We start from the raw sequence: 23,745 nt of genomic DNA on the forward strand, positions 1-23,745 counted from the left end.
ATTTTCTGCAAACCTTCATTGATTTATTCACAACTTTCGCGTGATACTACTTTCCTGTTGACGACAGTATCATCGGCAAACAGTCTAATGCCGCTGTCAGTACCATCAACCAGATCGTTTACGTAAATTGTAAAAAGCAGCAGACCAATTACGCTGCCTTGGGGCACACCTGATGTTACGCTTGTTTCTGTTGAAGTATCCCCATTCAGGACGACATACTGCTCTCTGTCAGAAAACTTTCTATCGAGCCGCATATGTCATCGGATAGACCGCAAGCGCACACTTTTTGGAGCAAGCGACAGTGCGGAACTGAGTATAACGCCTTTCGAAAGTCGAGAAATATGCCATCAATCTGGGAACCGGTATATAGAGCTTGTTGTATATCATGCACAAAGAGGGCCAGCTGTGTCTCACATGACCGCTATTTCCTAAATTCGTGCTGGCTTCTGCAGATGAGCTTCTCAGAGTCCAGAAAGATCATTATGTCTGATCACAAAATATGTTCCATAATCCTACACAAATCGATGTCAGTGAAATTGACCGGTAATAATGTGCATCCGATTTTCTACCCTTTTTATACATTGATATGACCAGAGAAGGTATTTAAATGTTTGTAGCGTTCATAGATTTTACGCACGACCAATATTTTTTGGGGTTATTTTTAGGATCTGAAGATAAAATATTGCTTTCAAATTCGTTAAAAGAATCTGTCATTGACCTTTTGACAGCTGCTTTCATTTCGCGTAATTTCTGTTTGTCAGCGGAGCAGTGACTATGTTTAAAACACTGTGCAAAATTCTCTGCTCTCTCAGCAACTTCCTAATATGTTTGTTGAACCAAGGTGGATCCCTTCTCTCCCCTATATTTTTGCTAGGCACATACACTACTGGCCATTAAAATTGCTACACCAAGAAGAAATGCAGATGATAAACGGGTATTCATTGGACAAAAATATTATACTAGAACTGACATGTGATTACATTTTCACGCAATTTGGGTGCATAGATCCTGAGAAATCAGTACCCAGAACAACCACCTCTGGCCGTAATAACGGCCTTGATACGCCTGGGCATTGAGTCAAACAGAGCTTGGATGACGTGTACAGGTACAGCTGCCCATGCAGCTTCAACACGATACCACAGCTCATCGAGAGCAGTGACTGACGTATTGTGACGAGCCAGTTGCTCGGCCGCCATTGACCAGACGTTTTCGATTGGTGAGAGATCTGGAGAATGTGCTGGCCAGGGCAGCAGTCGAACATTTTCTGTATCCAGAAAGGCCCGTACAGGACCTGCAACATGCAGTGGTGCATTATCATGCTGAAATGTAGGGTTTCGCAGGGATCGAATGAAGGGTAGAGCCACGGGTCGTAACACATCTGAAATGTAACGTCCACTGTTCAGAGTGCGTCAATGCGAACAAGAGGTTACCGAGACGTGTAACCAATGGCACCCCATACCATCAAGCAGGGTGATACGCCAGTATGGCGATGACGAACACACGCTTCCAAAGTGTGTTCACCGTGATGTCGCCAAACACGGATGCGAGCGTCATTATGCTGTAAACGGAACCTGGATTCATCCGAAAAAATGACGTATTGCCATTCGTGCACCCAGGTTCATCGTTGAGTACACCATGGCAGGCGCTCCTGTCTGTGATGCAGCGTCAAGGGTAACCTCAGCCATGGTCTCCGAGCTGATAGTCCACGCTGCTGCAAACGTCGTCGAACTGTTCCTGCAAACGTCCCCATCTGTTGACTCAGGGATCGAGACGTGGCCGCACGATCCGTTGCAGCCATGCGGATAAGATGCCTGTCATCTCGACTGCTGGTGATACGAGGCCGTTGGGATCCAGCACGGCGTTCCGTATTACCCTCCTGAATCCACTGATTCCATATTCTGCTAACAGTCATTGGATCTCGACCAACGGGAGCAGTAATGTCGCGATACGATAAACCGCAATCGCGATAGGCTACAATCCGACCTCTATCAAAGTCGGAAACGTGATGGTACGCATTTCTCCTCCTTACATGAGGCATCACTACAACGTTTACCAGGCAACGCCGGTCAACTGCTGTTTGTGTATGAGAAATCGGTTGGTAACTTTCCTCATGTCAGCACGTTGCAGGTGTCGCCACCGGCGCCAATCTTGTGTGAATGCCCTGAAAAGCTAATCATTTGCGTATCACAGCATCTTCTTCCTATCGGTCAAATTTCGCGTCTGTTGCGCGTCATCTTCGTGGCGTAGCAATTTTAATGGCCAGTAGTGTATTTCTCTAGAACGTGGTGGACAATACCTTTAAATTCCGACCAAAGATGCTCAATATTTTTGTGACCCGCAGTGAATGCTTGGAGCTGACTATGAAGATATTCATTAATGACACTTTTATTTACTTTCCTAAAAAAGAAAAAAGAAAACTCCACGCTATTTCTTTGGCTTTGGCTTTGAAACTTCCACTGACATAGAAGCCATAACGACATTATGGTCGCCAATACCTTCTTCTAGATTAACATCCTCAAAAATATCAGGTCAGTTTGTCGCCAAGATATCTAATATATTCTCATCCTGATTTCGTTTTCTAACCAATTGCTCAAGGTTCTGTGTTGGGAGCGCTCCTAGAATAACTACACACGAGTCTTTGCTTCTGCCCCCTGTGATAAACGTGTAGTTTTCCCAGTCAATGGATGCCAGATTAAAGTCTCCACCTATATATAACTAATGGATAATTTGGATATTTATTTCCTATGTACTCAACACTTTCCCTGAAATGTTCTGCGACGTTTGTTGCGGATGCTGGTGGTCTATAAAAACATCCTAATACAATGGTCAATCCCTGTCTGACTGACAGCTTTATCCAGACTATTTCACAGTCCGACACGTTTAAACAAGTTTTAATTGCAATGAACACATCACCTCCCATAGCATCAGTCCTATCCTTCCCAAACATTATCCAATCCGAGTTCAAAATTACACTGCTTATTATGTCTGGTTTCAACCAGCTTTCGGTACCTAACACAATATTGGCATTACTACTGTTTATTTCGGGGAGTAGCTCGGGGACCTTGCTACAGACACTTCGACAATTTACTAACATGAGATTTAGCATATTTAAATCCTGTGGAATGACGTGTTTACGCGAACTAACTATTTTTACAGTTGGCACGCCTACATCAGTGTCATGAACTGGTAATTTTTCAGGCCAACGGTTTGTTTCCCGAGGGGAGGAGCCTAATCTGAAAAACTCCCATGTGCACGCCACATGTACTGTGCTACCCATGTAGCTGCTTCTTGTGTGTAGTGCACCCCTTATCTATCGAGAGGTGTCCTACAACTTTCCATCCTATAGCGTAGGTCGAGGAAACTACAACCATTTTCGTCACAGAGTCGACGTAGCCTCTGGTTTAGATTCTCCACTCGACTCCAAACCAGTGGACCCCGGTCCACCCTCGGTACGATGCCGCAGATCGTCAGCTTGGCTTCCACTCCTCGCCAATTTAGCCAGCCGTCGAAAGGACCCAAGGATTTCCGCAGAACCCCGACGACGGGCATCGTTGGTGCCGACATGTCCAGCAATCTGCGGCTGGCTGCACCCCGCACGCTCGACAGCCGCCGGAAGACCCTCTTCCACATCCCAGACAAAGCCCCTCGGCAAGCACATCGAGTGAACGTTGGACTTCTTCCCGCCCTAGCCGCTATGTTCCTGAGGGTCTCCATGACCCTCCTAACATTGAAGCTTCCAATAACTAACAAACCCCTATCCCGACGTGCCTGTCCGGATGTTGCTCAAGGAGCGACCACTATCCTGGCATTATGATTCGGCTCAGTCAGCCCCCCCCCCCCTCCCCGTAACAGGGGCAATGTAGTGTATTGTATAGAATCAATTTTGTTATTGTATGTACATATGTATGTAGTTCCGTTGTAATTTTATGAGCTTTGGCCGTTTCGGAAAATTAATATCTGTGAATAATATTAACAGGACACAGTTGAGGAGCGAGTGCGAGATATGTTGTGTTGCAGCTGCGAATTAACTGAATATTACAAGTGAACTAGACTGTCTTCGTTTTTAGCATGAGCTGTCAATGATGTGGTTTGGTTTGCTCGAAACTACGGTGGAATCTGTGAGAGGGTCGAGCTCCTCAATGGTTTAATTTTACTGGAGTGAAAAATATCTGGCGGACTGTGTGTATGGGGTGGTGCTCGACCGGGTCTCATCTGTTGTTTCTGGAAATCTGCGTTCTTGATACTAAATTAAATCGATTTGCCTTGGCGCGCTGTGATTTTGAACCGGTGAAGTTTTGTTTATGGCATTTTCTGACGTACCGACGATCAGCAAGTTAACGGAGCGTCGACATCAGGTAGGAAGCTGTAGAACGCACATCTCTGCAGTCATATTGTCGACTGTCAACTGACATTTCATTGTTACGGAGCATCAATACAAATAAACTTCGATAGACAAATATGAGTGAAATGCGTTACATAGGGTCAAGTCATTTTCAACAGCTCTTCCTCAATAACACCTCAAACTGAAATTACATTTGTACTGTTAAGGACAATTTCAATGTCAGAACTTTACGTAGTTGTCACATAACAAAGAGTCTTGACCCAACGGTTATAATTGAACTAATGACGTTTTGAAAACACTAGGGATAATGTTGTGTCGGTAGCTGGGCCGACACCGTGAAGTTGAGATTGCTGAAAATGAACTCTAGACTAACGCTGTAGCCGATAGTGCACGCACGGCTAAAGCAGACGGGCGTGAAGTCTGGAACATGAGAACTTATAAATGAATAAGAAGAAAAGTATGTAGATGCTTATTACTTATCTTTTTATTAGTCCTTGGAATACATCTCTCTTGAATACTCGTAAGCTATAGGCACTGATACAAATGGCGCCTTGCTAGTTCGTAGCCATTAACTTAGCTGATGGCTATTCTGTCTCTCGGCTAATGAGAGAGAAAAGGCTTCGTACATCTGGTCGGTAGCTAGGTTCTCGTACAACTGGGCGGTAGCTAGGTTCTCGTACAACTGGGGCGAGTGCTCTCTCGTATCACGAGACCTGCCTTGGTGGTGGCGCTAGGTCTGCGATTACACAGTGGCGACACGCGGGTCCGACATGTACTACATGGACCGCGGCCGATTTAAGCTACCACCTAGCAAGTGTGGTGTCTGGCGGTGACACCACATTCCTCCCCCGCAAATCGGCGAACGGTCGTGTGATAAGGCTGCCGCCCGCCGTGGGGAGGACCACATGTTGACGTATGCGATGAGGTGGGGAGCCTAACAACAGGCGAGGCTGTGCCACCCGCACCCGGCCATTCGGTCCGAGGAGAGCTAGGAAACGCCTGAAAAACTAGTCCAGGGTGCACGTCAACATGCGGTGTATGCGCCCGTAGAGAGACAGGAGGTACCGAAGGGTCGACCTCCATTGCGTCGGGGTAGCCGACGCGCGATGACGTCATGTGGTCCGGAGCGGGCGGGAGGTCCATGGCGGAGGACAGCTGGTCACGGGAAGCGATCGGCGGCGCGTGACCCTGGGAGGCGCTTGGCGGCTGCAACGAGGCGTCGAATGCGGGCGGCGCCGGCGGGAGAACAAGCGGCGGCGGCGGCGGCTGCTGCTGCTGCGGCGGCGGCGGCGCGTCGCCATGGGGCAAAATGGAAGGCATCGTCGGTAACACCTGGGGATGAGGCGAGCCAGTAGATGGGTCCCCAGGGCGCTGACCGGACGGCACCGTCGCTGAAAGCAGACGGGGAGCGGCAGAACCCGAGCGACGACAGAGGCGCAGCTGATTGAGATGCCGACGCACCTCACCAGAGGCCCCCAAAACCAAATACATCGCGCGGCCGAGGCAGCGAAGAATGCGCCCTGCGAGCCAACGCCGTGAACCTCGATAGTTGCGATAAAATACAACGTCGCCTGGAGCAAAAGCAGGAGTCTGCCGCTGCAGGAACCTGATGCGGCGGATGCAGCAAAGACATCAAGGTGCGATGAGGACGACCGTGGAGCAACTCAGCCGGCGAGCGACCATCTCGGGGCTGAGAGCGATACGAAGACAAAAAGAGCAACAATGCGTCCTCCCGAGAATGCGACTCTTTCAATTTCAACATCTGTGACTTGAAAGTCCGGACCAATCGTTCAGCGGCACCGTTGGACTGAGGCGAAAACGGCGCGGATGTCAGATGTTGAATACCATTGGCCTGGCAGAATGACTGAAATTCTGCGGACATGAATTGTGGGCCATTGTCGGAAACAATAGTCTGCGGAAGACCTTCAATGCAAAAGATAGCAGACAACGCTTGGATGGTGGCGGAGGACGTCGTGGAAGACATCCGGACAACAAAAGGAAAATTACTGAAGGCGTCGACCAGAACCAACCATCGAGCATTCCAGAATGGACCAGCAAAATCAATGTGCAAGCGTTGCCAAGGGGAAGTGGCTTTTGGCCACGCAAAGACTTTCCGCGGCGGTGCGGACTGTTGTTCGCCACACGCCGGGCACGAAGAACACATATTCGTAATCGCAGCATCGATTCCGAACCAAGTACAGTGCTGACGAGCAAGTTGTTTCGTTCGCACTATACCCCAATGTCCTTGGTGAAGAAGCCGTAAAACAGAGGACTGTAACGAACGTGGGACCACGACTCTGGACTGATCATTATCAGAACGCAACAACAAAACACCACGTCGAACAAAAAGTCTCTCCTTGTGAGCAAAAAATCGGCGAACCAACGGATCCTCGATCCGAGACTTTGACAAAGGCCATTGCGTAGCAACAAAACGTAAAACAGTAGCAAGGACAGGGTCAGCAGCTGTGGCTGTAGCTACACGACGAAAATCAATCGGAAACGATTCGACCACTTCATCGGTTTCCGAATCAATGAACATGCAAGCAAGTTCGGAAGAATCGAATGCTTTATCCTCAGTAACAGGCAAACGGGACAACGCATCGGCGTTTCCGTGCTTAGCAGTGGACCGATACAAGATATCGTAGCGGTACTGCGAGAGGAAAATAGACCAGCGAATGAATTTCTGCGCTGTACGTGGAGGTACAGGCTTGGTCGGATGAAAAAGCGATGTCAAAGGTTTGTGGTCTGTGATGATGGTAAAGTGACGACCATACAAGAAATCATGGAACTTAGTAACACCAAACACGAGAGCCAAAGCTTCTTTCTCTATCTGTGAATAATTTCTTTGCGCAGACGAGAGCAATTTGGACGCAAAGGCAATAGGGCGATCAGGCGAGCCAACTTTGTGCGCAAGCACAGCACCGATCCCGAAATCCGAGGCATCTACCATCAACAAAAGGGGTTTCTGGGGATCGAATGGCGTAAGGCAAGTATTAGAAAGCAACGCCGATTTCAACTGGCGAAAGGCGCGTTCGCATTCCGTCGTCCAGACGAACGGAACACCTGTACGGCGTACGCGATGAAGCGGAGCTGAAAGAGAAGAGGCATTGCGCACATTCACTCACACCTTGTGATTCTACATTGTGCAATGTTCTTGCGACCTCCTGACGCAATGCGTGGGGAACATTGCGCGCTCTGAAAAATTTCGGTTGCGCGTGTCCTTCCAGTTCCAAATGTGCTTCATAGTTTTTAGCGCAACCTAAGCCCGGTGCAAAAATGTCTGCAAATTCGTCACACAGCCGAGAAACACTGTCTGTAGGCACAGTCTGATTCACTGATAGGACCTGATTTACAATAGACATGTTAAACAACTTAAATAAATCTAGACCAAACAAATTCACAGCAGAAGAAGAACGAAGAACGTAAAATGACACAAGTTTTGTTTGTCCCTTGTATGTTGCAAGAAGGCTGCACTGTCCTAACACAGGAATTGTCTGTCCGGAATATGTAGTTAGCTTAACATTTGCGGAACGCAACGGAGGTTTGCCCAGTTGTTTATACGTGTCGTGATTGAGCAATGAAATTGCAGCTCCGGTATCGAGCTGGAATGGTATCACTTTGCCTTCAAAGTCTAAGTCCACAAAAAGTTTATTGTTCTGCTGACGACAAGAGCGACTGTTTTGTGCAATTGGAACAGACACTGGTACAGAATCACTTGCCAATTGACGTGATTGCCGGCGACGTCGACGCACAGTTTTTGTGGGACGAACACAGCTACTGTTAGAGAAAGTGTCACTGGACGAAGTGGAATTAACGACATGAATGTCCATAGGCGAAGGTCCACGAGCCTGAGTGTCCTTGGTTCGATTCCGGCGCGAAGCAAAGGGCCTGGAATGATTGTGATTGTCTGATCTGAGCTTTTTCTGGCAAACACTTTGAACATGTCCTTTCTTATTGCAGAAAAAGCAAATAGCTTGGCGTGACGGGCAATGTTCACGCGAATGTCTAGTAGCACATCGCGGGCATGATTTCACTGCATTTGTGTGCTGGCACGGCACACCTGGCTTAGAGCGCGGCGGCAGCTGCGTCGAAGTGCGCGATGCCCGGTTACCGGGCCGCGCAGCGCGTCCAGCGGGCCGGTTAATGTTACACACGGCTGGCGAAGTTTCAAAAGATTCCTGAGCACAGTCAAGTGTGTCCTGTCTATCCAATATGTCTATTACTTGTTGAAGGGAGGGATTAACTAGTTTCAAAATTTGCTCCCGTATGCGAACATCAGAAACGTTCTGTGCAATTGCATCACGCACCATTGTATCTGAATAAGAAAGACCACAGTCACATTCAAAGGCACAGTCCCTAGTAAGTCCTTGCAATGTTGCTACCCACTCCCTATTAGTTTGACCGGCCGTACGTTTTGTACGAAAGAACGTATACCGTTTTGCAACCACATTAACTGTTTCTTTGAAATAGGCATCTAATGCAGACAAAATTTCCTCGTAGGACAGAGTTGCTACGTCTCGTCGGGGAAACAATTTCACTATCACACGGTATGTGGACACACCGACACAAGAAAGCAAAAACGGCTGCCGCTCATTACCTTGAATTCTGTAGGCAGCGAGGTGAAAGTTGAACTGGCGAGACCACTCTTGCCAGGTCTCATCGGCTGCCACGTATGGTCGAAAGGGAGGTGCAACAGCGTTTAGTGGCAGCGGTAGCGAAGAAGCGGCGGCGGCCGCATCGGTGTGCAGCGCACGTTGACCCTGGACGAGCTGTCCAAGGGCATCCAGTAACGCCTGCGTCTGCTGATTCTGCAAGCGATAAAATTCGGACAGTACATCTGGAGAATGTGGCGAAGCCATGACACAATTAAATGTAAGCAATCAGAACACTTTAAATCGTCGCCAATGTTGCAAACGAATTAATACAAACTCTTTTGCTCGTCGCCATTAAATGTTGTATCGGTAGCTGGGCCGACACCGTGAAGTTGAGATTGCTGAAAATGAACTCTAGACTAACGCTGTAGCCGATAGTGCACGCACGGCTAAAGCAGACGGGCGTGAAGTCTGGAACATGAGAACTTATAAATGAATAAGAAGAAAAGTATGTAGATGCTTATTACTTATCTTTTTATTAGTCCTTGGAATACATCTCTCTTGAATACTCGTAAGCTATAGGCACTGATACAAATGGCGCCTTGCTAGTTCGTAGCCATTAACTTAGCTGATGGCTATTCTGTCTCTCGGCTAATGAGAGAGAAAAGGCTTCGTACATCTGGTCGGTAGCTAGGTTCTCGTACTTCTGGTCGGTAGCTAGGTTCTCGTACAACTGGGCGGTAGCTAGGTTCTCGTACAACTGGGGCGAGTGCTCTCTCGTATCACGAGACCTGCCTTGGTGGTGGCGCTAGGTCTGCGATTACACAGTGGCGACACGCGGGTCCGACATGTACTACATGGACCGCGGCCGATTTAAGCTACCACCTAGCAAGTGTGGTGTCTGGCGGTGACACCACAGATAAATATTGAACTATTTTGTTCAGTTGATGCTGTGAACTCAAATTATTAAAGACAGTGCTCCTGAAACAACAGAGGCATTTATAATCAGTTAACAACAACTCAAAGTCGAAACTGTTTACAGCTGCGTCATTTCAAGCAATATCATCACTTATTGTTTGGTGCTTACATTAACTTTATTCCAATCAGGAATCATTTACTTGTTTGTTGATTGCACTGCTTAATAACGAAAGTTTCTCACCAAGAAATTCTGACAGAACTAAACTGCTACCAGTAATTAGGCAAAACGCATCAAATTTACTAGTTTTGTGAAAGATGTTTCCGTATAACAAGGTTGCACAGCCTAGCGATATATCCATCTTCCATAGCAAACAGTAATCGGCAGAGTTATTTATTGTTACACCAGCTCCTTTTAAACAATATTTGGAGAGATGTTATCTGTTTATATGCCTCACTTATACGTGTTTGTTTTGTATGTGATTGGAGTGTGCTTGTGTGTGATCTCAGTCAATCTTTCTTAGGGATATTATCCACCAGATAATACGAGAGAGTAGTTCAGAATAGCAGAATGTCTAGGGATTATGAAGCTTTAATCGAAACAGTTTACAGGGTGTTTTGGTGAACGTTTTGTTACAGAACCTTTATGCGTTTCATGGAGTAGGTGCTTTCAAATTTTATAAGCTAATTTACAAGGAGGTGGAAGGTGTCAGCTGCGTATTTACTTGTAGAACACCGTGTAAATCATTATAGCGCACGTAGCCGAATGACAGTCCCTGCAACTTCTTCATAAACGGACTTAAGCGAACAGCAGTAGTAGGTCTGAATCAGTGAAAGTAAAGAAGAAGAAGTGACGAGCGTTGTAGGCTCCAGCAGACTTGTGAAGTCAATGCCTGTTAACCTAATTATTCCAGAAGTACATATCTTTAATTTTGCTGAAGTAATATTTATTTAACGAATTCAGTTAGTAATTTTAATGTCTTCATTACTTATTGTTTTCAATAACAATCTATAGAAAATGACTGAGTAAATGTTGATTTCTTATTAAATGCTGAGATCTGTTTTTTCCAAAAATTTCATGAGAAATTTTTTTCATTTTTTCAGTGTGGAAAGCTAGTAAAATTTTGTGTGCGAAGGTCCTTATTCATGGCCTGGCACCTTACCATTAAACTTACCTCCCTGCTTCCTACCAGTCAGACTAGGCAGTATTTAAACAGGTCATGTTCGAACTCTACCAATTTATTTCCTCTACTGGGTATAGGTGTCTACAGCCACTCCTCTCTTACGAATCACTGGTCTAATTAATGTAACCAGAAAACTGTTCCACTTACTTTGAAAATCAAGGCTTCCAGCCACCATAGACGAGTGCTGTGTTACGAATCGTTCTGATTTCTTTACGGAAACTCATGCATGAGTTCACTAACAGAGACAAGTGCACACTGCCCTTGTTCTTCTAACCACCACCTGACACAAATGCACCCAGTACTTTTGGACTCTGTTTCCTAAGTCAGTTGCTCACCGAAATGGATTACAGACTTCTTGTAGAACGCTTTCTTCTGCACAGCTCTTAGTTCCGCGATATCGAGTCGGTGCTGCTGCTATTCCGGCTTCCTGGTGCGCCGCTTGTCTTAGGGTGACTAACAGCGAGCTACCCTGTCAGTCCCACATTTATAGTCCATTATTGTCTAATAGTTCCGTCTATGGGTGTCTTGTCAGCTACTTGTTGCTTTTTCTGACTGTATTTCCCAAGTTCTGGAAACCTTCCAGAAAGATGTTAGAGAAGTGTTCAATCCAGTTGACTTACTATCATATCCATGTTTCTGCTGTAGGTTGTGTCAGTGTGACAGACATACGGTCTCCTTTCTAGAAACGTATTCACAAGCAGCGACTTCCTTTCTCGTTGTACTGTTTAGCCCGCATCTCGTGGTCGTGCGGTAGCGTTCTCGCTTCCCACGCCCGGGTTCCCGGGTTCGATTCCCGGCGGGGTCAGGGATTTTCTCTGCCTCGTGATGGCTGGGTGTTGTGTGAAGTCCTTAGGTTAGTTAGGTTTAAGTAGTTCTAAGTTCTAGGGGACTGATGACCATAGATGTTAAGTCCCATAGTGCTCAGAGCCATTTGAACCATTTGTACTGTTTACCCTGTCGCCTCTGCTTTCATGTACCCTGTTTGTGCGCTCTCCCAAGCGTTCGTGAGCGACACTTATTAAATTAATCAAATGGACAGCCATAACACATCCTCCACGAGAATACTTAATGAGTACTAAGCTGAGTCCCAATACTACTAATATTACCTTTTTCAAGATTATTCTTACACAGGTTTTTATATTGTTTCCTTACAAATTTAACAACATTTTTTTTCTTAGTGTCTACTTTTTAGACACAATGTGTTATCCTCCCCTTGAAGCTATCTGTCATATGTTTCCCCGCCATCTATCCGTTCAGTTTTCCTTAATTTCGTGGATCCTGTGGTATTTACCACTGTCGTTTTGACACACTGACTGGCAACAACTGCCTCCCTGAAACCAGTCCTGAAAGACTAAATCACATATCTACAGTAATGGCAATGCGAACAACATCAACTTATTACAGCTATTTTTGTAAATATTAAACCAACATATGTGGCTCTAGAGTAATGTTCGTTCCGTTTCTCACGATACAACTCCCGTTTTTACTCACTGATTAAGTTATCACAACCATCCACTCCTGCTACAGCCCTTAAGTCATCTGAATTAATTATTAGATGTTTTAATGTTAACGCTTACTGTAGAGACAGAGGGTGTTTTATATCAGTCCTGTGGGTACAGAGGGTGCGCCCTATTCATGTTACGTGGTGGAGGTTGCATCGTACCATTGTTACGTGACAGATGTACCAGTGTTGCGTGGATGAGGGTGCTTTGTACCATGGTACTTGGCAGTGGGTGCTTCACACTGATGAAGCATGGCAGAGGTTGCTTCATGTCAGTGTTGCTTGACCGACTGTGGAATCTGCAGATGTGTGGCATGTTTCATACCAACGCTGCATGGCAAAGGGTCATTCTTACAATTTTACGTGGTAGACAGTCCTTTGTAATGATGTTGCATGACAGAGTGTGCTGCTTAACAAATTTGAGTGGCAGGAAATTCTGCATAGTGATGTAGCGTAGCAGAGGGCATTTCTTACCAATGTTGCTTGGCAGGGGAATATACAGGGTGTTTCAAAAATAACCGGTATATTTGAAACGGCAATACAAACTAAACGAGCAGCGATAGAAATACACCGTTTGTTGCAATATGCTTGGGACAACAGTACATTTTCAGGCAGACAAACTTTCGAAATTACAGTAGTTACAATTTTCAACAACAGATGGCGTGTGGCAATAATATGGCGTAGTCTCTGAATGAAATCACCCGAAACCTTTGACAACGTGTCTGGCGGAATGGCTTCACATGCAGATGAGATGTACTGCTTCAGCTGTTCAATTGTTTCTGGATTCTGGCGGTACACCTGGTCTTTCACGTGTCCCCACAGAAAGAAGTCACAGGGGTTCATGTCTGGCGAATAGGGACGCCAATCCACGCCGCCTCCTGTATGTTTCGGATAGCCGAAAGCAATCACACGATCATCGAAATATTCATTCAGGAAATTAAAGACGTCGGCCGTGCGATGTGGCCGGGCACCATCTTGCATAAACCACGAGGTGTTCGCAGTGTCGTCTAAGGCAGTTTGTACCGCCACAAATTCACGAAGAATGTCCAGATAGCGTGATGCAGTAATCGTTTCGGATCTGAAAAATGGGCCAATGATTCCTTTGGAAGAAATGGCGGCCGAGACCAGTACTTTTTGAGGATGCAGGGACGATGGGACTGCAACATGGGGCTTTTCGGTTCCCCATATGCGCCAGTTCTGTTTATTGACGAAGCCGTCCAGGTAAAAATAAGCTTCGTCAGTAAACCAAATGCTGCCCACATGCATATCGCCGTCATCAATCCTGTGCACTATATCGTTAGCGAATGTCTCTCGTGCAGCAATGGTAGCGGCGCTGAGGGGTTGCCGCGTTTGAATTTTGTATGGATAGAGGTGTAAACTCTGGCGCATGAGACGATACGTGGACGTTGGCGTCATTTGGACCGCAGCTGCAACACGGCGAACGGAAACCCGAGGCTGCTGTCGGATCACCTGCTGCACTAGCTGCGCGTTGCCCTCTGTGGTTGCCGTACGCGGTCCCCCTACCTTTCCAGCATGTTCATCCGTCACATTCCCAGTCCGTTGAAATTTTTCAAACAGATCCTTTATTGTATCGCTTTTCGGTCCTTTGGTTACATTAAACCTCTGTTGAAAACTTCGTCTTGTTGCAACAAGACTGTGTTCTAGGCGGTGGAATTCCAACACCAGAAAAATCCTCTGTTCTAAGGAATAAACCATGTTGTCCACAGCACACTTGCACGTTGTGAACAGCACACGCTTACAGCAGAAAGACGACATACAGAATGGCGCACCCACAGACTGCGTTGTCTTCTATATCTTTCACATCACTTGCAGCGCTATCTGTTGTTGAAAATTGTAACTACTGTAATTTCGCAAGTTTGTCCGCCTGAAAATGTACTGTTGTCCCAAGCATATTGCAACAAACGGTGTATTTCTATCGCTGCTCGTTTAGTTTTTATTGCTGTTTCAAATATACCGGTCATTTTTGAAACACCCTGTATATACTCTGACAGATAAAAATTAGTATACTCTTTTAGAAGTTTCCAGTTCACTCAAGATTTATTGTTGCAGCAATGGATACGAAGTACATGAAATAATTACATTTACAGATCAGTAGCACAAGCAGTATCGACCTATGCTGAAACACGCACACAAGTACGTGGTGCGGCCTCCACGATTGACAATGCAGGAGCTAACTCTGGCATTCAGTCGACCTTACAGATGGCGAATACTGTCCAGGGATATATTATGCCACACCTGGTCGACCTATTCACGTAGTTTTGTAAAAGTTGTTGGTCGACAGGTCATACGAGTCACTCCTCGTCCCATCATATTCTACACGTTTTCGAATGGAGACTAGTTGCAGCTACTTAAGAGATCTCAGAAAAGCAGTGTTGAAGAAACTGAGATTTCATAACTATACGTCGGAGGCCGCTATAAGTACAAAAAGCTGAAACTAGTCTTGTAAACTCTAAAGAATAAATCGGAAATGGTTGCTGTTCAAATTTCAAAGTTCAAAGGTCCTTTTAAACTTGCATTAGGATTTTTTTTTATTGCTATGAAGCAAGATCAGCCCACATGTGTTCAAATCATTAAAGTTCCTGTTCACAGTCCTCGTCACACTCGAACAGCCAGAACTTTTCCTATCCAGTTTCGAAATCATTTACGAGAGTAACACAGTCAATAAACTGCTATTTACTTTTGCACTCGGCATTCAGTGGTTGTCTTATTGGCTGTACAGAACTACGGCCAATCAAAACTGACTTTCAGGGCGCGGCTCGCGCCAAAATCTAGCAAGAACCAACCACTGCTCTCAGCTCATTGACGTCATTAAAATAAGCAACTCAAAACTCTCTAGTTAAACAAATAAAATGACATAAACTTTAAGCTGTACTTTACTTCTACAATTTAACCATATAGTCGTGAATGTTCTGGCTGTCTCTTACATATTCAAACATGCTTGGACATCCGTCATCCACTAGTAGGGGAACCACTGGTGGATTCGTTCCCACGATACAAAGCTGGAACACTTGCAAGTTCCTGTAGAGAATTACAAACTGAAACTAATATTGGCGAATGTCCCACATATACTCACGCAAGTACTCTCTTTCACACTCATCCTAACACAAAACATAAATATCTACTTGAAATTCTTAAATTTATTACTACAGCAAAATTACGAAAGGTTTTCTAAAATGAAAACTTTCCAAATTTGAATCTGAACACTGAAGATGTTATCATATCTTTCAAATAGTCACACTTCGTGAACTATTAACATATATATATATATATATATATATATATATATATATATATTGATTTAGTTTTTTATGTGTCGGATAATTACGTTTTTTACTAACTTTTTTTTATAACTTCCAAATTATGACAGTTATTGACTTCAGAGTTTGACAGATTGTTCCTTTACACCACAGAAGGTTATGTACCTAATATGAAGTTCCTCAGGCTGTTTCTAGATCAGTTATTAATTTTTGTAGTTGCAGAGAATGTAACTACTCTGTAAGCGCCTCTCCGCTACTTTCACACGCTGCAGTCACACCATGTGGTCATGACGCACGTCTGCAGGACACAGCTCGCCCGTTGCAGATCGTATAAGATTCTGACTGCTTACACTGGAGCCCACATACACTCATACAAGAAAGCTTTAATAGACAAATTGGCGATCGCGCCCTAGCTGCGACGTCCAAAGTCTGGAGATAGTGCGGGACAGGGAATTTTCTGCACGGCTTGAAGAGCATGTTGAGTTTCACGGAGAGTGTGTGGACGAGCATTACTCTGTTGGAGAAACACAGCACCTTCTTGTTGCAAGAATGGCAAAAGAAAGGTCTAACAACGTTCTGCACGTACTGAGTGCTGATCAGCGTACCCTCCAGATACACTAAAGGTGTACGAGAGGTGTAGGTTATCGCACCCAAGAACATATGGCCTCGGGTGGGGCTAGTGTGTCTTGGACGAATGCACTCTACACGACAGCGCTCACCAAATCTACGTCGTCCGCCCAAACGGCCATGATTTGCGTGCAGGCAGAATCTGCTTTCATCTCTGAAGACCACAGCGCGCCATTCCATCTTCCAAGTGATCCTCCTGCGGCACCAGTCGGGTTGTGCACTTCGATGCTGTGGCGTGAGTGGAGGTGAGCACACCCGTAGTCCCACTGCTAATGACCAGTTCGCAACAGTTCGTGTCGACACGTCTGGGCTCACAAGCCCTCTTGTCTGTGCTATGGTATCTGTACGATCTGCCATTGCTGCCCTTACGACGATGCTGGTGGGTGTCTCTGCTGTGTGGACATCCAGAACCTTGTCTACCGGTGTGACAATGTTCACGTGACCACTGATACCAGCATCATTGCACACCTGACCCAGTACCCCCAACTTGTGTGGCATTTCCCTGAAAGGGCCATCCCGCCATTCGGAAGACCGCAATTTGACCACTTTCAAACTGGCTCAGTTGGCTGTAGGAAGGACGAGTGCGTCTCCGTGGCATAGTTGCCTGCTTGCTTCACATTCAACTTTCTGGCTGCGAACGTTCCCTATTAAAGCATAGACACAGATAGAGCCCTGGTAGCTATGCCACTACGCCATCTGTTGGAGGACGACGTTTAAACCATTATCTGTACATCTACTGTCGCCCAGGTGTCATTTGCCATCATCGGATCGAAATCGGTGTCTTTCCAGGTGTACTAATTTTAAAACAGCCGTTGCAGGCACTGGCTTGCTGACAGCTGCGCTATAGTCCTTCGAATAAATTGTTACTGGATTCAAGTAAATTATTCATCTGGCTAATAATTGTATTTAACAGCTGACAGGCTATTTGCCGTAAGATGGATGCATGACCCACAACGGAGGGAAATTTTTAATAATGTCGTTTTCTAAGGGGCTGGACCAATTTTGTGTAAAGGTTGCGCACAAGTTGTTAAGTCATCGAGTTTCCTTTGACCCTTGTGGAAGCAGACACACACCTGCGCAGGGAACTCTTCAAGGGCTGCAGGCTCCCCGTTGATTATGCGCCCACTCACTTCCGACAAGGCAAGCGGCGACACACCACCTGGAACAAACGGAGCAGACCATCGTGTGGCATTCTTTTAGTACGCTGCTGGCAAATACGAGTTACGACACACGCAATGGCGGCAGGCAACGAATGACGGATTGGCCCGAAGTGTAAGTGTACTACTTTCCTGCTATAACCGACCGAGTGGATAACGTCGAAAATTCAGTGAGGCAATTCGCAGATGACGTTGCTGTATACAGAGAAGTCGCAACGCTAAAAAACTCTAGCTAAACGAGGGAAAACCTGCAGAGGACTGACGCTTGGTGCAGGGAGTGGCAACTGACTCTCAGCAGAAACAAATGTTACATATCTAGTATAAACAAACAAGAATATCAATTATTGTATGATTGGATTACTACAGAACAGTCAATGGAAGCAGTGCGAAACCCATTAAATATCTAGTAGCCTGCATACGAAGCGATTTAAAGTAGAACGATCGCATAAAAATAATTGCGGGTAAAATTGAGATTACAATAATTTTCTTTCATTTCTGTCTACGATCACAAAATTGTCCCGTCCTTACGCTACCTGCTCCATTCAGCGATGACCATCTTCAGATCTGCAGCAAAACATGGGAAAAAACAAATACAACTTGTGGAGTGTCTACATCTTTAACATAGGCCATAATGAAAAGTATTGTTGACGTATGGGTGATAAGTTGCAATAAATTAGTTTTTTTCCTTTATTATTGTTTCATCCCCCCATGTCCCAAGTGGGCTGGGAGGGGTGTGGGCTGGCAGCGATACAAATAACCTGTCTTCAGTCAACAGAACTTAACGCTAACCTAGATGCTAAAACAAAAAAAAGGAGACATATGTACGACGAATCTGAAATTATTTTAAAAGGTGGTGTGAATATATAATATATATTTAAAAAAATTCATAAATAAATTTAAATAAGTATAAATAATATAATGCTGTCTTCCAGAACTGCTTAAAGACAATGATAAAAGTGTGTGCATACAGCACAGTTAAATACGGTTGAGAAACACTTGAAGAACACAAAACAACTGAACAAAACAGCTGAATAACACTGAAGAGACGCTGACCATTAAGAACGGAGCACCGTGCACTTTCACTAAATTTGCCTCGCAACCACTGAAGATGCGTAATAGGATATGGTGAAACAGCATAGGCTTCCGCTGTTTGAAACAGTTAACGTAAACGTTTTCGGGATGTCCCGTGGCCGTTGTAAAGAAAGGCACTAAACCCATGGTTCTAAACATCGGGAACAGTTATTTTTTACAATACGACACTGCTGTACTGCCGGCAAACTTTTACGTGTGGGAGACGGCTATTTTTTACAATAAGACATCGCTCTACTGCTGTCAGACTTTTACGCAAGGTGAAAGCTATTTAGTTAAAATAATGTAGCACTTTGTTGCTAAACACCTATAAGGTGTTTGTTTTAACTTGAGACATCTAAATACTTCCAACACAACGCATCGCACGAAAAAAATTTTCTAGATAAAAAGTTAACATTAGTGAAGCGGACATCTGTCTGTGTCACAACTGGCCACGAGGGAGGTGGCACAGTGGTTAGGGCACTGGACTCGCACTCGGGAGGAGGACGGTTGAAACTCGCGTCCCTACATCCTGATTCAGGTTTTCCGTGATTTCCCCAAATCGCTTCAAGTAAATGCCAGGATGGTTTCTTTCGAAGGGCACTGCCGACTTCCTTCCCCAACCTTCCACAATCCGATGGGACCGGTGATCTCGCTGTTTGGCGCCCTCCCCCAACCACAACTGGCCGTCTCCGAACGAACCTTCCTGAGTGGGTGGACCCAACACTGTGTTTTCAAATGGAAACCCCTCCCCCATTTCGGATCCTACGCCAGAAAATACGTACGGTTTACTGAAATCATTGTTTGCCATTCGTGGTAGATGGTGCTGTAATCAACAATATGAAGCATGTCTGTTTTTTACGCTTCTGATTCTACATTTCATTTACGATGTAAACGTAAACCTCTGTGTTCTAACGGTTGATACTGTCTCTTAAACATTACTTTAGTGTTGCAAATATGATTGTGCAGTACAATTAATATGGTTAGACGACATTTCTGACAACGTACTTTTCTGTTCCCTACGGAGTTGATTGTGGTGAGTCCCCCAAACCATCGGAATGCTTGATTTCGCTGGCCGCCCTCGAACTTCGCCATCAGGGTGACGGGTTTCGGTATGTATTCTTCCAAGCACCGTAACTACCTGAATGAGATTTTCACTCTGCAGCGGAGTGTGCGCTGATATGAAACTTCCTGGCAGATTAAAACTGTGTGCCCCACCGACACTCGAACTCGGGACCGCTCTACCATCTGAGCTACCGAAGCATGACTCATACCCGGTCCTCACTGCTTTACTTCTGCCAGTATCTCGTCTCCTACCTTCCAAACTTTACAGAAGCTCTCCTGCGAACCTTGCAGAACTAGAACTCATGAAAGAAAGGATATTTCGGAGACATGGCTTAGCCACAACCTGGACCGAGCGAGGTGGCGCAGTGGTTAGCACACTGGACTCGCATTCGGGAGGACGACGGTTCAATCCCGTCTCCGGCCATCCTGATTTAGGTTTTCCGTGATTTCCCTAAATCGTTTCAGGCAAATGCCGGGATGGTTCCTTTGAAAGGGCACGGCCGATTTCCTTCCCGATCCTTCCCTAACCCGAGCTTGCGCTCCGTCTCTAATGACCTCGTTGTCGACGGGACGTTAAACACTACCCACCACCACCACCACAGCCTGGGGAATGTTTCCAGAATGAGATTTTCACCCTGCAGCGGAAGTAAAGCTGTGAGGACGGGGCGTGAGTCGTGCTTCGGTAGCTCAGATGGTAGAGCACTTGCCCGCGAAAGGCAAAGGTCCCGAGTTCGAGTCTCGGTCGGGCACACAGTTTTAATCTGCCAGGAAGTTTCACCGTAACTACCTGGCTACCGGCGGAATACAAACCTCAACCATTGTACTAAGATAAAACGTCCATTAAGTGATAGTGACAGGCGTACGAGACATGGATACTCACCGAAATCAAGCAACGCAATGGTGAGAGGCGAGAGGGCGCACCGAAATGAAGCATCCAAATGGTGAGATGGAAGCGGCCGACATGAAGCATTCTGATGGGGACGAAAGCTGTTACTTCCGCGTCCTTGTTCCTGGAGTACACTAAACGTAGCTTCTAGCTAGGTATTGGCACGTCTAACCATATTGTACTGTACAATAGAATTTGCAACACTAAAGTAAGTTTGGAAGATAAATATCATCTGTTAGGACAAAAGGCGTTTACTTTTACATCGCAAATGAAATCTAGAATCAAACGCGTTGGTTCGTAATTGCAGTAAATAAGCACACTTGATGTTTGTCAATAACAGCGACATCTACTACGAATGGGATACAGTGGCGTGAGTAAACTGTGCGTTTGTTTAGGCGTAGAAGCCGAATATGCAATAACAATGGTGTGTTCCGACTTGAAAATACAGAGTCGACACCACCCTCGCAGGAGGGGTGTTAATGAGGTGGCCAGTTGTATCACAGATAGATGTCCCCTTTACTAATATTAACTTTCCACCTAGAACTTTTTTTTTCGTACGATGCGTCGTTTTCGAGATATTTACTTGCCTCATGCTGAAACAAACATCCTGTACAGACTTACTCTCGTGTACGTGATAAACCTTACTGTTGCTACTGATTCGTCCGTCAGAGGGGGAGGTTAACCTTTGCAGCCCCCACGGTGCTCTCAAATGAGGATACGCTATGCACCTGCTTCGGATTTCATACTGTCTCATCGTCAACACAGACACGACACTACACCGTACGCTTCATGACAGATATCGACGTTGTACAGCTACAAATCTGAAATGGGCTACGTGTGAGTGACCGGAATGGCGTGCGATACAGTGACCTGCACGACGAATGAGTTACATGCAAGCGACGTGACTCACCGGCAGCTGTCACCAGCACAAGGACCAGCCACCTAGTCCTCTGCATGTTCTCTCTCCGTACTGGCAAGCTACTGGGTTCTGCTCTCAGAGCACTGGTTTCAAAACAACAGCGAGAGGTCCTCGAGACGTGAGCAGCGTTAATCAGCGCTCCGATAACGACTGTCAGGTGAAGTAGTCGTACTGAAAATCACTAGATAACGTTTCAACTACGTCTTTCGCAGAATACGAAAAATCTAAAAAAATTGTTTGCTAATCCGATGTTAGCTGAGGAATACTGCTTTCGTATGACTTTTGTTAATCTCTCTGGAACGCCTTCGAAGTACACCTAGTACACTTACAACTTAGCATTGCTGAATATATTTATTCTGTATATTTATTCTGCGGTGCAACTGGTCTTTCGAACTTGTTACCAGATTGAAGCATTTATATTGGTAGCCTCAATAATAAATACTCTTTAGTTATTCTCATGATGGTGCTTCACAGTCATATCCGCAAAATTCGTATAGGCTACATACCACGATATATTTTTACCCAAACTGGAGTCAGCAGCCCCCTTGCCGCATTCGGAGCAGTTATTAGAATCCAGTTAACTTATGAATTTGGCCAAATATCGTGTTTCACTGATAACGAATAGCCTCTAAATGTCCTAAATGAGAGCGATTGCTTGTTTTACATCATCAAATGACCTAATGCATAACCCATCGCAATGTCGACGACTTTGTAATGTTGAGGGAGCGTCTGCGTTGGTCGTCGTCTTGAATTACCATCATTGACACGCAGGTCGCCGAAGTGGCGTCAACTAAAAAACTTGCAGTACGGCGGCCGAACCCCGAATGGGATATCATGGCCAATAAATGCCATACGATCATTTAATTTTACCTCTAACTGAGAGCTGGGATCAGCTTGCCATGCTCTCCCAGTTTATCCTAATATGGATACGTATTCGCCTATAAACGACCGCGAGAGGCGATCCGACTCCTAAATGTTTGTGAGCCTACTCTCGCGTTTAGTAAGAAATCAGATTTCACTTTGCTGATCTCTCTCTGGAGCTTATATCTCACCACGTAAGTAAAATTTTGATTTAACGAACAGACAACGTGCCATTATTAAAAACACTGGAGAGGAGAGCGCAAATATCAATGGGCAACACTCTGAGATGACAATGTTACACTGCCAATGAATAACATGGACACCACACATGTATTGAGTTAATTAGCGGGAAAATGGATACTTTCATCTGCACAAAACACCTCTCTTGTAAATATGACACAGTTATAAATAAATGTAAAGTGAGATATTCAGTGGAAATAACCTGCTAACCACTGAAGATGCTTAGCAACCGTGGTGGTGCTTTACAATATCTGATCGCTCTGTATAGAACTGTGCTATTGTTAAAACACTGCACAAGTCGAAACTAGCCTGTAATGATGTCATTACATTTTCATTAAACAAAAAACGGTGTATATTCACTTTATAAAACCGGAAATTACTGTCATCGCACGCAAATAAATTTATGCAGTCGTCTAGACTCAAGTGCCACTACAATATTTTTCTGTTGCACGTAACTAAAATTCGACAGTACCTTTTGGTGTTTGCTTCTGCAACACTGCTTCCAATTTCTGGTAATATCTACGGCAAAATAGCTGGTAAAGATTCTTTGGCAGCACTATAAGTTTTTACTCAATTATGCCAGTATTAGAAATTTAGAACATGTCATATTTAGAACTAGCTTAAATATATTCACAAAAAGAGAAAGAAGGTCATGACTTTTACAATATGTCATCCTAGTATGAAAACTCATACATTGAACTGCACCAATAAAACACATACTTTAGTCTTTTCAAAGGTGGTGAGCACTACAGTATGACGAATTTGCAGCTTTTAATTATGGCTTAAATGTCGCGGTACTTTCCATCGTCATTCTTGGCCAGCACAATAGATCTTGCTGCAATGTAATGCATGATGTAAGACTGCATATAACAAACAACTGGCCCACAAAATATGTAGCCATTTCCTCTTCCTTAAGTAAAGGCTGATTAAAAATACTGCACAATTAATAGGCACCCAGATCACAAAGCAAACTTAATAATTGTTTTATTACAGCTCCAGTGTTGAATCTCAATGCTTATTTGTAATCAGATCATTAATTTCGGTCGGTAATGACCAACTTCAGAGATAGAAAATGTAATCACATATAGGTAGCCTAAATTACAAAACACT

General features: G+C 45.0%; 1 protein-coding gene across 1 annotated transcript in view; it reads right to left on the reverse strand.

The window, feature by feature from the left end:
• LOC126456353 (mite allergen Eur m 3-like) overlaps positions 1-21,571 on the reverse strand; it is a 185,893-nt gene extending 164,322 nt beyond the window's left edge. Inside the window, exons 1-2 of the mRNA XM_050092110.1 lie at positions 21,526-21,571; positions 17,513-17,598 (exon numbers count right to left, since the gene is read on the reverse strand). Coding sequence (XP_049948067.1) covers positions 17,513-17,598; positions 21,526-21,571 — 132 coding nt within the window. The remainder of the gene's footprint in view (positions 1-17,512; positions 17,599-21,525) is intronic.
• Between the last annotated feature and the right edge of the window lie 2,174 nt (positions 21,572-23,745).

Source organism: Schistocerca serialis, chromosome 1, assembly GCF_023864345.2.
Source record: "Schistocerca serialis cubense isolate TAMUIC-IGC-003099 chromosome 1, iqSchSeri2.2, whole genome shotgun sequence".
In the NCBI taxonomy this organism is placed as follows: Eukaryota; Metazoa; Arthropoda; class Insecta; order Orthoptera; family Acrididae; genus Schistocerca; species Schistocerca serialis.